The sequence below is a fragment of the Aythya marila genome, assembly GCF_965140915.1.
Source record: "Aythya marila genome assembly, chromosome: W".
NCBI lineage: Eukaryota > Metazoa > Chordata > Aves > Anseriformes > Anatidae > Aythya > Aythya marila.
In genome coordinates this window covers 3,695,888-3,708,584 of record NC_139081.1, presented here as the reverse complement: position 1 = coordinate 3,708,584, position 12,697 = coordinate 3,695,888, and the positions used below count along the sequence as shown (strand labels likewise).

At 44.9% G+C, this 12,697-nt stretch overlaps 1 protein-coding gene across 2 annotated transcripts in view; it reads left to right on the top strand.

The window, feature by feature from the left end:
- Positions 1–12,697, top strand: part of LOC309889557 (ubiquitin-associated protein 1-like) — an 86,002-nt gene that overhangs the window by 52,854 nt on the left and 20,451 nt on the right. For both annotated transcript variants that reach the window (XM_082782419.1, XM_082782420.1), the window contains exon 4: positions 10,644–11,573. In XM_082782419.1, coding sequence (XP_082638545.1) covers positions 10,644–11,573 — 930 coding nt within the window. The remainder of the gene's footprint in view (positions 1–10,643; positions 11,574–12,697) is intronic.

Here is a 12,697-nt window from a genome sequence, read left to right as displayed (position 1 = left end):
AGCTATGATAGCTCTGCTCAGATGGCAAAGTGTGGAATGAATAGTGCCCAGCACTTCTGCCAGTGAGTTGTGTTTCAAAATCACCTTGTTGATAAATTGCATGTCCCATCTCTTAGAGCTAAGGGAAGGGAAAACTACTTAGTATAGAGTTGAGATAGGTCTCCAGGTTCTCTCTGGAGCCTGCTATGGGATGGATAGCACAGTGTGAGTCCCAGAAAAGCCCAGCAGAGGCGTAGCAAACCTTCCGACTTGTTGCTCTTCAGAGCTAGGATAGGATGTCTTATTACCCCTTCGGTTATGTGACATCATCCTGGCAAGCAGGCTGTAATTCTTGTGAGTCACAGGTAGGTTACACCCTGGACTTAGCTTTGTAGGCTGTGTTCTCTGAATGTTTTGTCATGATATGGAGGGCACTAAGGGTGTTTGGTCTCTGTAAGATATTAAAGCTTCACATATATTTAGTGTGTTCAGAATTTTGTCCTCTCAGTCAGGCTACCAGAATGGCCTGTGCGCTGGTAGTGAGTAGCTTATCTAAATGTCTTATGTGCTAACCCAACTCTGAAGGAGCTGATGTCAAATGAGAAAAGCTTGTGGGATCCAGTCATGCCAAGAACAGTGGCAAAATCTGCTACTATTGAAAGTTGTTCTCAGAGTAGCCAGCACATCCCCTTTGGCTGGTGAGTCCTTAGCACAGGTATGAGAATGCTGATACCTCTCCAACCAGTGGGTCTAAAGTTAGTGTCAGGTCCCTTAGGAATCTTTTAGGGGGAACTGATAAATACATTAATGCTCTTTGGAGGCAAAAGTTACTCTGCTGTAGTATTGAATGCCTTGTTCAGTGGCGCCAGATCTGGGTGTGACTGTCTATCACGCATGACATCGCTGTCACTAACACTTCAGGCTTCCACTTATGAGAAACATCTCAAATAATTTTCTTCAGACAGGATCTTCTGTGAAGCTATTTCATTTGTGATTGCAATGGTTGGCGTCCTGTCAATCAGGAGTGCATTTTAGTAAACAAATCATAACCTTTTATTCCCCATTATCCAACACCTGATCACCTCCGATGTTTCCTCATTGGCTGAGTACTACAGGTTCACAAGCTACTCGACGCTCCTCTATACCATATATGTACAATTTTTCTTTTTTTCAACCCTTTAATTTCTCCTTTCTTATGCTTTGAGAACTTGTGATCTTTGTTTTACTGTTCTCAAACTGCTCATCCTGTTTTTCTCAAGCTTCTGCCTTATTTTGGAACAGTGAGGCCTCCTGCTGTCCACTTATCTACTTTTCTACATTTCTCCTTATTATGACTACACAACTACCTTTGAATACAGAAGGTTAGTTTTCTACTGCAAAAACACAACTTTGTTCCTCACAATTCCCCCCTCTTCTTTTCTTACTCCTCTTGTTGTTTTTGTACCTCTTCACATACCGCACTCTTGAGTTTTTCCAACATTGAGGTGCAATATTCTTCTTCGGATGTCACGGGAGATGATAGATATACAATGCCATTATTATTACAATACAAACAAACAGTTGTTTGATCCAATTCTATTCAGGTAACTGCGAAATTAGCTTCTCCCAAATGTTTCTAAATCCCCAGAAAGTGTCATCTTGAGCCACTCTACGTAGGATCTTGTTTTGCTTTTTTTCCCCCCGAATATTTTTGAGATCAGTCAAATCCGTCCCATTTGATCTACATATATACAGCAACTAGTATTAATTATAGTGCACACTCCTCCTTTTGAGGTTATTAATAAATCTAATGCTATTTGATTCTAGAGTACTATTTTTGCAAACTTATCAAACTTATTTTCTAGTTCTTCAATATATTTACAATATTTTTGTATTTGGAGATATTTACAATGTTTTTTTCTAATTCAATCACCCCTAAACAAGATAAAAAACACTTTGCAAAACTGTGAAATGCTAGAGAATTTTACTAAAGGATTATCTGGAATCCGCTTAATTCCACGTGTGGTCTCAAGGGGGCTTCGGCTTTGTGGGTGTTCAATAATAGTTACATTTGGAATTATTGCCTCCAGGGTGCAATCTCCCTTCCATCCTAGGGGCAACACCTTCCTGGATTTATTGCCACATAGCCAGTACCACCCCTTGATATTTGGAACAGGCCTTCTGGTTACAGGATTCTCATGTTGTATCTGGTGTGCACTATGTATATTAGCGTTCCCGTAGCTGCCATATTCGGTATACAGTATAGATTATTCCCTACTTCATGGATATTTCCACACCCAGGGTCAGTAATATTGCCTCCTGAGTTTTCTATCATTGTTTAAAAGGCACCTTTGATAACACAGTATGTTGTAGCCAGGACTATGCGTAGGGAGCTCAACTTCAAAATCTATTCCTTCCCGGGACTGAGTAAGATCTGTCATTTTTAGAAATCTAGAGAATCCAGACAGAGTTGCTGCTGGAAATAGCAATCAGGGGCAAGGCGTTTTCAGTCTTTCTAGGCATCTGGGTACAAATCCAACAATTATTTCACTTGAGAGATGTTCTGGATTAATTGGAAATGCCGAACTTTCCCTCCATCCTATCACTAATCCACTGAGAACAGGTATTACTAAGATGAACTTAAAATACATCATTTCTATATGTATATATACACCCCTATAATAATTAAGAAATAATAATTAAGAAACAATAAAAATCACAAACTGATAAGGATTCTTCTGGTGGGGATCGAATATCCCCCTTTCTTTTTCTCCCACTTCCAGGGAGTGTTCCCTGGAAACACTCCAATTCTGTGTAATTCAATCCCTTTTGCTCAATAATTCATTAAGAATTCTTCTAAGGAGAAGTTAAAGGTTTACAATAGATACTTTCAACAGTTTTAACCTTAAAAGTCTTTGTTAATGCAGTCTCTCAGGTATCAGGGTTAACTGATGCTTTTATCTAGGAATGAGTCCACCCTTTCTCAGCTGTTCTTACTGTTGTCTCAGTAGTCAGGAGCACTTGGAACAGTCCGTTCCACTCAGGTTGCAGCTTCGATTCTGCAGTTTGCATCAGATCCCAGTCTCCACGGGTCCTGAGAGATGACAAAAAGGATGACAGCCCGAGTATATAGTTCTTAAGAAAAGCATCTTTTGTCTCAATTTGAGGTAATCCATTCCCTTTGTCCAGGTACAGCAATCCAAATAGTATTTCATATGGTGAAACTCCCACATCTTTTCTTGGTGCAGTTTGAATTCGGAGAAGTGCCAAAGGTAAGCACTTTGTTTGGGGAAGCTGAGTTTCCAGAACTTAGTCAATTGCTTCTTTTCTGTCTGCTCCACCCTTCCAGAAGAGGAAGGATGCCAAGGAGTATGAAATTTCCACTTCATTCCTAGAGCCCTTGCAATATTTCTGACATAAAGTGATTTCCTTGATCAGAGTCAATATTTTCAACAATTCCATACCTGGGAGTTCTTAGAATTACTTTAGTTACTATGTTCACAGTAGCAGATACTGAAGGGAAAGCTTCCACTCACCCTGACAAATGATCGACCAAGACTAATAAGTATTTACATCTACCTACTCTAAGGAGCTCTGTAAAATCTACCTGTACATTTTGGAAGCATTGAATTCATGATTCTCCCCCCCCCCCCCCCCCCCTTGGGCTGACTGTGGATAATTTTCCTATTTACCTTTTGACATATTATGTAACTGCTGCATACTTGTTCAGCCACAGTATATATATATTCCTACGCATACATATTTCCATAGCACAGCGTCACATATTGCTTGAGTTCCCCAATGACCCTCTTGATGTAAAACTGTTAATATTTGCCTCATTAGCACTTTATTCATCATTTTTCTCCCCTCAGGGAGTATCTATTTTAGTTCAGATTTTGTGACTCCTAATTCCTTAAAAACCTCTTTCTCTTAAAACTTTTTACTTCTTTTTAGTTTTGGGTAGGGGTAGCTCAACAATTCCCTCAATCTTCTCTGGATTTTCTCTTCATTCCCCCCCAGACAGTAGATGCCCTAAGTACTTGACTTCTCCTTCTATATATTGTAATTTTTTTTCCAATACTCCCAAGCCTTGTTTTCCCAGAAAGTTGAATAGTTTGTTAGTGTCGTCTTTCATGATTGTTTTCTCTTGTCCTGACAATAAAAGATCATCCACATATTGTAACATTAACACTTCCTTTGGAGGTTGGAATTGCTCCAAAATTTCTTCTAGAACGTGCCCAAATAAATTGGTGGCCCTGTAAAGCCCTGAGGTGAAATTGTCCATCTGCATTGCTGCTTCCGCCCCATTTCAGGGTCTTTCCACTCAAAGGCAAATATATCTTTGCTCCCAGGGTCTGAGAGCACCCCATTAATAACACCGTTATTCCAGCCTGACAATTTGCTATTTGAATGCCCATTTTCATTATTAAATCCTTTCCCAACAAGTTAGTCCCTGCCTCGGGTGCATACAATAATTGCCCAATGATCTTTTTATCCCCTAGTCTCAGCTTGGTGTCCCCAAAAAGTGGCACTGTTATTCCAGCCCCTTCTACCCCTATCACATTTAGGGTTTCATTAGTTAATTTAACCCTTGATACTTTACAGGCCAGTAATGACCTAGCTGCCCCAGTGTATTGGGTTTGCATGGCAAGGTTCTGGTAGTGGGGGGGCTGCAGTGGGAAGAATCCAGCAGCTGCCCCAGGTTAGATAAGGGCCAGTTTCAGCTGGCTCCAAAGGGGCCCACCACTGCCCAGAGCCAAGCCATGAGCAATGCAGTTTGTGCCTCTGTGAGAGCGCATCCAAGAAAAGGAGAACTGCTGCACAACAGCAGCTGGGAGAGTGAGGAGTGAGAAACCTCCCAGCAGACACCAAGGTCAGTGCAGAGGAGGGGGGAGTGCAGTGCAGAGGTGCTCCAGGTGCCAGAGCCGAAGCCCCCACCGCGGCCTCCTTCTTCCACTCCAGATACACCTATTTGAAGTGGCTAGCCTGGCCGCAGTTAAAACATCTTCTCAAAGCCTGTCCTTGCTAGGATTCAGGCTGCAACACAGGTAGCTTTCCTTGTCTGCCATTCCTTCGTCTCTCTTCCTCTCCTTTCCATCCTGGCCCTCTATCTCTAGCCCTCTGCCTCACTACCCAGTACGCTGTGAATACCATTAGTTTCGCTCTCGGCTTTTCCTTCTCTTCTCCCCTCTTGGTGTACACCTTCATACTACCTGCACTGTTCACTCCATCCTCCCACCTTCTGGAGCTTTTTCTGTGTATCTGGCCAGGCTTTAATGACAAAATGAACTTTCAAGAGTCCTTAGGCTACTGGGTCCTCAGGTTTCATCCCCGAGTACTTTCTAATTCTGTCCCAGAGTCTCTCATATGATTTCTATGTCATGCATTGTTATTATTTCAGATGGGTAAGCGGATATTTCTGCTCTATTGGAATTACTCTTGGTCAGAGGGGGTGGGGGAGTGGGGGTGGTGTTAGTTCTTTCCCATTCTTCCATAGCTGCCTGGCAAATCATTCCCCTCCTAAACATTCTTCTCCAGTGAATAACATACTCAAGATTGACATTTTTCCCCCCAGGAATACAAACTAGGCCTTATAGACGCATTTGACTGTTCTGCTAGGCCCTCAATTAAAGACTTAATTTCCTTCATAAAACTCCTAACCTCTCTGCTGGTAAGGGAGGAGTGGCACTGGCCCTGCATGGCCAGAGGCCCCACCGGGACACCCCCCCCCCTCTGCTCCCGCTGCTCCGCACTCCCTGGCACGACTTCTCCAGCTTGGTGTCCCCAAAAAGTGGCACTGTTATCCCAGTCCCGTCTACCCCTATCACATTTAGGGTTTCATTAGTTAATTTAACCCTTGATACTTTACAGGCCAATAATGACCTAGCTGCCCCAGTGTATTGGGTTTGCATGACAAGGTTCTGGTACTGGGGGGGCTGCAGTGGTAGCCCCTGTGAGAAGAATCCAGCAGCTGCCCCAGGTTAGATAAGGGCCAGTTTCAGCTGGCTCCAAAGAGGCCCACCGCTGCCCAGAGCCAAGCCATGAGCAATGCAGTTTAAATCTCTATGAGAGCACATCAAAGTAAAGGAAAAGAAAACTGCTGCACAACAGCAGCTGGGAGAGTGAGGAACCTCCCAGCAGACACCAAGGTCAGTGCAGAGGAGGGGGGAGTGCAGTGCAAAGGTGCTCCAGGTGCCAGAGCCGAAGCCCCCACCGCGGCCCACAGAGAGGCCCCTAGTGGGGAAGGATGACCCCCTCCCACAGCCCATGGTGTACCACGGCAGAGCAGATGTCCATGCAGCAGCCTGTGGAAAGGAGCCCATCCAGGAGCAGGTGATGGGGGTGGGGTGGGGGGGTGGACCCCAGGGGGTCCCAAGGTGGACCTACTCACTCCTGACAAATAGACCCCACGGCACAGACCCACACCTGGAGCAGCTCCCAAAGAGCCCATTTCTCGCTGCCCATGGAGAAACTCACGCAGGACCAGCCCAGGAAGGTCAGCACACCACGAGAGGAACCCCACACCAGAGCAAGGGGGACGGAGTGGTGGAAACGAAGCACCATGGGCCGACTGCAGCCCCCACTCCTGGCCCCCTGTGCCACTCAGGGCAAGGAAGAGGTGGAAGAGAGTGGATGGGGGGAAGGTGCCCCCAGCTTGTTTCTGTTTCTTACCGCTCCAGCCCATCAGCAATAGGTAATAAATTTTATTTATCTTCCTATGCTAAGTCTGTTTTGCCCACAATGATAATTGTAGAGTAATCCCCATTGAGGTACACTTTGAGGAACCCTTGAGGTATACTTTTTCCTTTATCAGGGAACTAGCTTTCTGAGAAGCCCCGACTCCCCTATTCTGAATTTAGAACAGCAGTCTTTCCTCCTTCTTCCACTCCAGATACTCCTACTTGAAGTTGCCGGCTGTACTGGGTCTGGCTGGGATGTTAACTTTCCCTGCAGCAGCCCATACAGTGCTGTGCTCTGCACTTGTAGCTAGAACAGCAGTGGTATCACACCAGGGTTGTGTCTGCTGCTGAGCAGTGCTGGCACATCAGGACTCTCTCTAACCCTTCTAGGGGGTGGACAAAAAAGTGAGAAGAGAAACATCTCCAGGGCAGCTGACCTAAACCAACCAAAGGGATATTCCATACCATGTGATGTCACACTCAGCAATAAAAGGTGGAAACAGGAAGAAGAGGGGAGGGGTGGGCTCTCGTTGTGAAATCGTCGGTCCTCCTCCTGAACACCAGCTACGTGCGTTGAGGCCCTGATTCAAGGACGTGGTCAAGCATCGCTCATTTGTGGGAAGTAGAGAGTAATTTCTTTCCTCTGCTCTTCCATATAGCCTTTATTTATTTTTTTTTCCCTTTTGCCCTCCATTTTCCACTTTTCCTTTTTTTTCCCCTTTAGTTAAATTGTTTAGTTAATAATAATATTTCCTTAATAATTTTTTCCCTTTAATTAAATTATCCTTATCTCAACCCGTGAGTTGTTCTTTAATTTACTTCTTCCCCTCCTCATCTAAGGAGGGGGGAATGAGAGAGTGGTTGTGGTGTTTAGCTGCCTAGCATGGTAAAACCACCACACCGGCCTGGCCACACTTAAAACATCTTCTCAAAAAGCCTGTCCTTGCTAGGATTAAGGCTGCAACACAGGTAGCTTTCCTCATCTGCCATTCCTTCTTCTCTCTTCCTCTCCTTTCCATCCTGAGCCTGATTTCTCCCAAAAGTCCCTCTATCTCCAACTCTGCCTCACTACCCGGTATGCTGTGTTCGCTCTCTGCTTTTCCTTCTCATCTCCCCTCCTGGCATACACCTTCATACTACCTACGCTGTTTACTCCATCCTCCCATCTTCTAGAGCTTTTTCTGTATATCTGGCCAGGCTTTAATCACAAAACAAACTTTCAAGAGCCTTTGGGCTACTGGGTCCTCAAGATTCATCTCCAAGTACTTTCTCATTCTGACCCCGAGTCTCTCATATGATTTCTGTGTTGTGGGTTGTTATTATCTGTTGTGGTTTAACCTGGCCAGCAGCTAAACACCACACAGCTGTTCGCTCACCCTCCCCCCTCCCTCTCTGGGATGGGGGAGAGAAACAGGAAAGTGAAGTCTGTGAGTTGAGATAAAGACAGTTTATTAAGATAGAAAAAATAATAATAACAACAATAATAATAATAGTACTACTACTAATAATGTGTACGAAACAAGTGATGCACAGTGCAGTTGCTCACCACCCGCTGACCGATGCCCAGCCTATCCCCGAGCAGCCCGGCCCCCCCAGCCCTGGCCAGCTACCCCTATATATTGTTCAGCATGACGTCAGATGGTATGGAATATCCCTTTGGCCAGTTTGGGTCATCTGTCCTAGGTCTGTCCCCTCCCAGCTCCTGCTGCACCCATAGCCTGCCTGCTGGCAGGACAGAGCAAGAAGCTGAGACGTCCTTGGCTTGGTGTAAGCCTAGGCCTTATAAACGGATTTGACTGTTCTGCTAGGCCCTCAGTTAAAGACTTCATTTCCTTCTTAAAACTCCTAACCTCTCTCCTGGTAAGGGAGGAGTGGCACTGGCCCCGCATCGGCACTCCCTGGTGCGACTTCTCCAGGCACAGCATCAATTGCAGTCCCTGCTGCTTAGCTGCAGACTGGGTTAAACCACAGCAGGGGGAGTTCACATAATGTATTTGTCCTTGTCCCACTGGAACCTCCCTAAGAGGATACACAGTTAGTGTTAGTACTGTTAGTATCAGGGAAGGCAAAACTCTCAGTATATCTTCTACCTTGTTCTAATTCTTGCCAGAGACTAGAGTGCGCTCCTTTTCCAGGGACAGCGTCAATTGCAGTCCTTGTGTCCCCTCCTGGAGCAGCTGCCACTGCCTCTGGTGCAATATTAGGATTATAGAGAGCATAACTTGATTCCTCCTCTGAAAACAGAACCTTATTGTTTATATATAATTTTCAAGCCTGAATTTTCATCAGACCTGTATTTTGGCCAAAATACTGAAGTTCCTTTTATTGGCTTTTTAGGCCAGACAATTACGCAATATCAAACCATTTTTAAATTATATATATATTTTTAAATCTTTTTCCTTAGTTTTTGGGTTGTTTTTCCAAATCTTTATCATTCTCTCCAAAGGACTGTCTTTAGGCACAATCCCAGGGTCTCCAACCCCACCCTGCTGACTCTTGGAACCCTTAATCCCCAGCTCTTCCTGACGTGCTGCTGTGGACTTTACCACCCACAGGGTACCACACGCCTTCACCTAGGATTAGGACAGAGGTGGGGTGTACTACCAAGCACCTCACTTCACCGTGCTCGAGGTACCGTACACCTAAGGGCCCAAACCCCCGAGACTCTCTTTCACTCCTCTCCTCTCTCTTTCGCTTTGTCCCTCTCCAGCCGAGGGGACTTCGTTCGTCCCCTTGCAGGACCACCGAGCCTCACGGATCGGGACTTCACGTTCGCTCCACACTAAAAGTATGTCTCATTCACACTCACACTCATTCATACCAGAGTCTCTCCAAACCCAACTCGAGGCAAGATACGGTAAAGTTTCCCTTATCTCGGTCCATGCACGGCTTCCTGGTCCAGGTTATCAGCAGTAGTAATCCCTGTGCCTGTTCCCGATCTGGGCTGGACTATCTCTGGGCTGTGTCTGTGTATGTTTGTGCTTGCCTCCCTTCTCCCCAGAGCTTCGCAGAGCCTGTCTTCAGACTAACAGTCTCGGTCCTTTGCTGGCCATACCGAGACAACCCACCACCCCCAACGGGACCGCTGAAATCAGCGGGGTGCACCTTCCTGTCTGTGGTAGCAAGAACTCTTCGGTAGGCGACAAGATCCCGGACGAGCCCCCTAATTGTGAGAAAAATCTCAATAATTTTCTTCAGACAGGATCTTCTGTGAAGCTATTTTATTCGCGATTGCAATGGCGGGCGTCCTGCCAATTAGGAGTGCATTTTAGTAAACAAATCATAACCTTTTATTCCATACTACCCGACACCTGATCACGTCCCCTGTTTCCTCATTGGCTGAGTACTACAGGTTGAAAACCTACTCGATGCTCCTCTATACCATATATGTACATTTTTTCTGTTTTTCAACCCTTTAATTTCTCCTTTCTTATGCTTTGAGAACTTGTGATCTTTTTTTTTTTTTTTTTTTTTTTTTTTACTGTTCTCACACTGCTCATCCTGTTTTTCTCAAGCTTCTGTCTTATTTTGGAACAGTGAGGCCTCCTACTGTCCACTTATCTACTTAGCATTTCTCCTTATTATGACTACACATCTACCTTGGAATACAGAAAATTAGTTTTCTACTGCAAAAACACAACTTTGTTTCTCACACTCTGACTGCATCTATTTTCTTGTTGGAAGAGGGGGAGAGAGTTGTGAAACTGATCTTGTGATCATCAGTAGCTCTAAACAAAACTAAGTGTAGGATGGACACAAAATACGAGATTCTGATCCAGACTATAGCCAGGTTTTGCTGCAAGAGGTAAAACGAACTACTGCTGGTGTCTCCTGGTTTTGCCATTCTATAGGTTGTAAGAGATGCTGGGGAAAAATTGTCTGTCTGTGATGATTCATGTAGTTCTTGCTCTGTGTTACTTGTGTTACTTCTGCTGTAAAGTAGTAGCTGTGATTCTTATAACTTGTCTTTATTTTTTCCCTCTTTCCCTCTCTACCACTGGTCAGTATGACTTCTCCCTGGAAAAGAAAACAATCGAGTGGGCTGAAGATATCAAAAAAATTCAAGCTGCCCAGAAAGGAGCTGAACGAAAGGCAGAAGAAGCAATAGGAAACTCAAAAGCAGCCCCAGAGGACAGCAACAGACTGGGGTTCTCAGAGGGACCTTGCCCTGAGGCCATGCCTCCTCCTATTAACCCCATCCTCGCTGGTCTGCAGCACAATAACATTCTTACTCCCATGCCAGCCGACAGCAGTGCTGTGAAGCAAAAAGTTCTTAGTCCACCTCGCCCCAAAGCAGACTTCAACCCAGCTGATTTTGAAAGTGAAGAAGACCCATTTGACAAACTGGAATTAAAAACTATCGATGATAAGGAGGAGTTAAAAAACATTCTGGAAATCCATGTCGGTACTACTGGGCCGATTGTTGCCCAGCTGTTAGATAGCAGTTTGCCCAAAGGAGGGTCTGAGTCTGTGTTGCAAGATCAGGAGGTTCTGGCATCCATAGAAAGGGCCACGTTGGACTTCAAGCCCCTTCACAAACCCAATGGCTTTATCACTTTACCGCAGTTGGGAAACTGTGAAAAGATGTCCTTGTCTTCCAAAGTGTCCCTGTCCCCTATCACTTCAGTGAGCAATATCAAATCCCTATCCTTTCCTAAACTTGACTCCGATGAGAGTGATCAAAAATCACCAAAGCTCATGAGCACTTTTCACAGCACTACCTGTCTCCACAACAGCACTTTTCTCAGCTCTTTGCAGGCCTGTGCTCAGGCTAAAGCTAGCGAACTGAACGGACACCATGTGGTTGGTCTGTCTGCTTTAAATGAGGACAGTGGCATGGAGACATCAACGTTATCCTCTCCAACCAGGCTGCCTTCCCTGGCTGTGTCAACAGTTTGTACGGAAGAAGAATTGTCTCAAAGCACAGTGACCACGGTAAACACACGGTGGATTAAAATTGAGTTCGTGGGGGAGATGTGGAGGTGTGGAGGCAAATGTTGATTCTAAAATGTCCCGTGGCTTTGTATTTAGTTTCATTTAATGTGTGGTGTGTAGATAGGACAGATCATGTACAGTAATTCTTTTATGTGGCAAAATCATCAGCTCAACAGGTCTTCATGCTGACAGTTGTGAACCTCAGACTACTGCTCACAGGCTTCTTCTCCCTGCTCCCCTCCCATCTCTGAATTTGAAACCAATTCTGGTGACTTTTTTCAGCTTCTCAGCTCTTGTTGTTCATAGTTATACATAGCTGCATGCCTTTTGAGGTAACTGTAAGATTTCTTCCGTGGTTTCTTACCTGTGAGGGTGGGAGGATTGCTTTTTGGATACCAAAAGCAGTTTTGAAGACCATCTCAGATTTACAGATTTTGGTTGCTGTACAGCTCTGAGACAGGAGTTTGAAGCTTTGTTGCTTCTAACTTATAGCAAGTTCTGAGAGTACTTCAGGGTGTGGTGGTTTTACCGTGCTGGGCAGCTAAACCCCACAACCGCTCTCTCACTCCCCCTCCTTTAGATGAGGAGGGGGAGAAGTAAAGCAAAGAACAACTCACGGGTTGAGATAAGGATAATTTAATTAAAGGGAAATAATTATAATAATTAAATAAAGACTACCATGAACTAAACAATTTAACTAAGGGGAAATAAAAAGGGAAAGGGGAAAAGGGAGGGGAAAAGGAAAAAAATAAAAAGAAGGGAGGAAAACAAACAAACAAAATAAATGAAGGCTATGTGGAAGTGCAGAGGAAAGAAATTACTCTCTACTTCCCACAAATGAGCGATGATTGACCACGTCCTTGAAGCAAGGCCTCAACGCACACAGCCGGTGTTCGAGAGGAGGACTGATGTTTTCCCAACGAGAGCCCACCCCTCCCCTCTTCTTCCTGTTTCCACCTTTTATTGCTGAGTGTGACATCACATGGTATGGAATATCCCTTTGATTGGTTTAGGTCAGCTGCCCTAGTGATGTTTCTCTCCTCACTTTTTGCCCACCCCCTAGGAGGGTTAGAGAAAGGCCCAACGCTGTGCCACTGCTGCTCAGCAGTAGACACAACACTGGT